This window comes from Phaseolus vulgaris, chromosome 2, assembly GCF_000499845.2.
Source record: "Phaseolus vulgaris cultivar G19833 chromosome 2, P. vulgaris v2.0, whole genome shotgun sequence".
Taxonomy (NCBI): Eukaryota; Viridiplantae; Streptophyta; class Magnoliopsida; order Fabales; family Fabaceae; genus Phaseolus; species Phaseolus vulgaris.
In genome coordinates, this window is record NC_023758.2 from 27,344,994 (window position 1) to 27,346,702 (window position 1,709).

The 1,709-nt window shown below is 37.8% G+C and overlaps 1 protein-coding gene across 1 annotated transcript; it reads left to right on the forward strand.

Moving 5' to 3' along the window:
- The first annotated feature begins 414 nt into the window (after positions 1-414).
- On the forward strand, positions 415-927 carry LOC137809300 (secreted RxLR effector protein 161-like). The gene has a single exon (XM_068610431.1). The coding sequence runs from the start codon at positions 415-417 to the stop codon at positions 925-927; it is 513 nt and encodes a 170-aa protein (XP_068466532.1).
- The last annotated feature ends 782 nt before the right edge of the window (positions 928-1,709 follow it).

The following is a 1,709-nucleotide window of genomic DNA, read 5'->3' on the forward strand; positions in this document are numbered from 1 at the left end:
TTGAAATTATTACGCTTCCACACACGATATCCCTACAAATTGGCATCAGAGCTTTTCGATAATTCAACCATGATCTATTGTTCAATAATGTCAAAATTGAATATTGAGAAATTTGATGGTAAAATCAGCTTTGCTGTCTGGCGAGTCCAGATGCTAGTTGTTCTCACCCAGAATGGTTTAAAGAAAGTTTTGACAGGTAAAATGATGAGACCAACCACTATGACAGAGGAGCAGTGGGATGAGATGGATGAAAAGGCATTGTCTGCAATCCAGTTATGCTTGTCTCGTGAGGTGTTGCGTGAGGTCATCAACGAGAAAACTACAGCAGGCATATGGAGTAAATTGGAGTCTCTATACATGACCAAAAGTCTTGCAAACAAACTCCGGTTAAAGGAGCGACTCTTTACACTCTGAATGTCCGAAGGTACTCCCATCCAATCTCACCTTGATGAATTTAATTCCATCATAATTGATTTGGAAAATTTGGATGTTAAAATTGATGACGAGGACAAAAGACGCATGTCACATGTCCCGTATTCAAATGCAATTGGAAGTCTCATGTATGCTATGGTATGTACTAGAACTGATTTAACTTATGTTGTTAGCATTGTTAGCAGGTTCATGCAAAATCCAGGCAAGACACACTGGGAAGCCGTTAAATGGATACTTCGTTATCTGAAAGGTTCTCCAGATCTTGGTTTGGTATTTGATCAACATAGAGTCGATCCCGGAGGAGCAGTTGGCTATGTTGATGCTGACTATGGTGGTGATTTAGATCGGAGAAGGTCACTTTCAGCCTACATTTTTACCCTATGTGGGTCTGCTATCAGTTGGTATTCTTCACTTCAAGCCATTGCGGTTTTGTCCACCACTGAAGCAGAACATATTGCTGCTACAGAAGGTATGAAAGAGGCTATATGGCTTTGAGGCTTGGTAAGTGAACTTGGTCTTCAACAAGATGTTCTTGTTATATTTTGTGATAGTCAGAGTGTTGTTCACTTAACCAGGAACCGTAAGTATCACTCAAGGACCAAGCACATTGAAATTAAACACCATTTTATCCGAGACATTGTTGATACAGGAGATATAATTGTTGAAAAAATTCATACGGCCGAAAATCCTGTATACATGTTGACCAAGCCAGTTCCTTCGGCTAAGTTCGATCATTGTCTGAACTTAGCTGGTATTATCCATACTTAATCTAGGCTTCATGACGAGAGAGTGTTCCAGTCAAAGGCAAGTCAAGGTGGAGATTTGTGGGTTATGACTGATAAGTGCCTAAGTTCAGTAATATTTCATATTAAAATATAGGCACTTATGAGGATTTATTGTTAATTTACATATAAAATAATCCCTAATTTATGAATTTATACCTTTTTACATTTTTATGAGCTTTATTTGAATAAGAGCATTTTATTCACAAATTTGGTGTTAATTGCAAATTTCTAGGGAAGATTGAAGATTTGGATTAAAGATGAATGATTTGAGCTAAAAAGATAAAGATGGAAGGTCTCATAATGGAAAAAGATGCAAAGAAAGATTGAGCCTTTTTTTATGTTTTATCATTTAGCCCATTAACGTGACACAGGAAACAACCTAACCCTAGAAAACTAGGATAAATAGAGGGCTAGAGGCTCAACCCTAGTGTGCCAGATTGAGAGGAAAACACCATAGAGTGAATTGTAACCCAATTGGGAGAATGAAAGGTG

Bases quoted from the DNA above. Each gene is read 5' to 3' on its own strand.
- LOC137809300 (XM_068610431.1), top strand. From the start codon at position 415: ATGTCCGAAGGTACTCCCATCCAATCTCACCTTGATGAATTTAATTCC.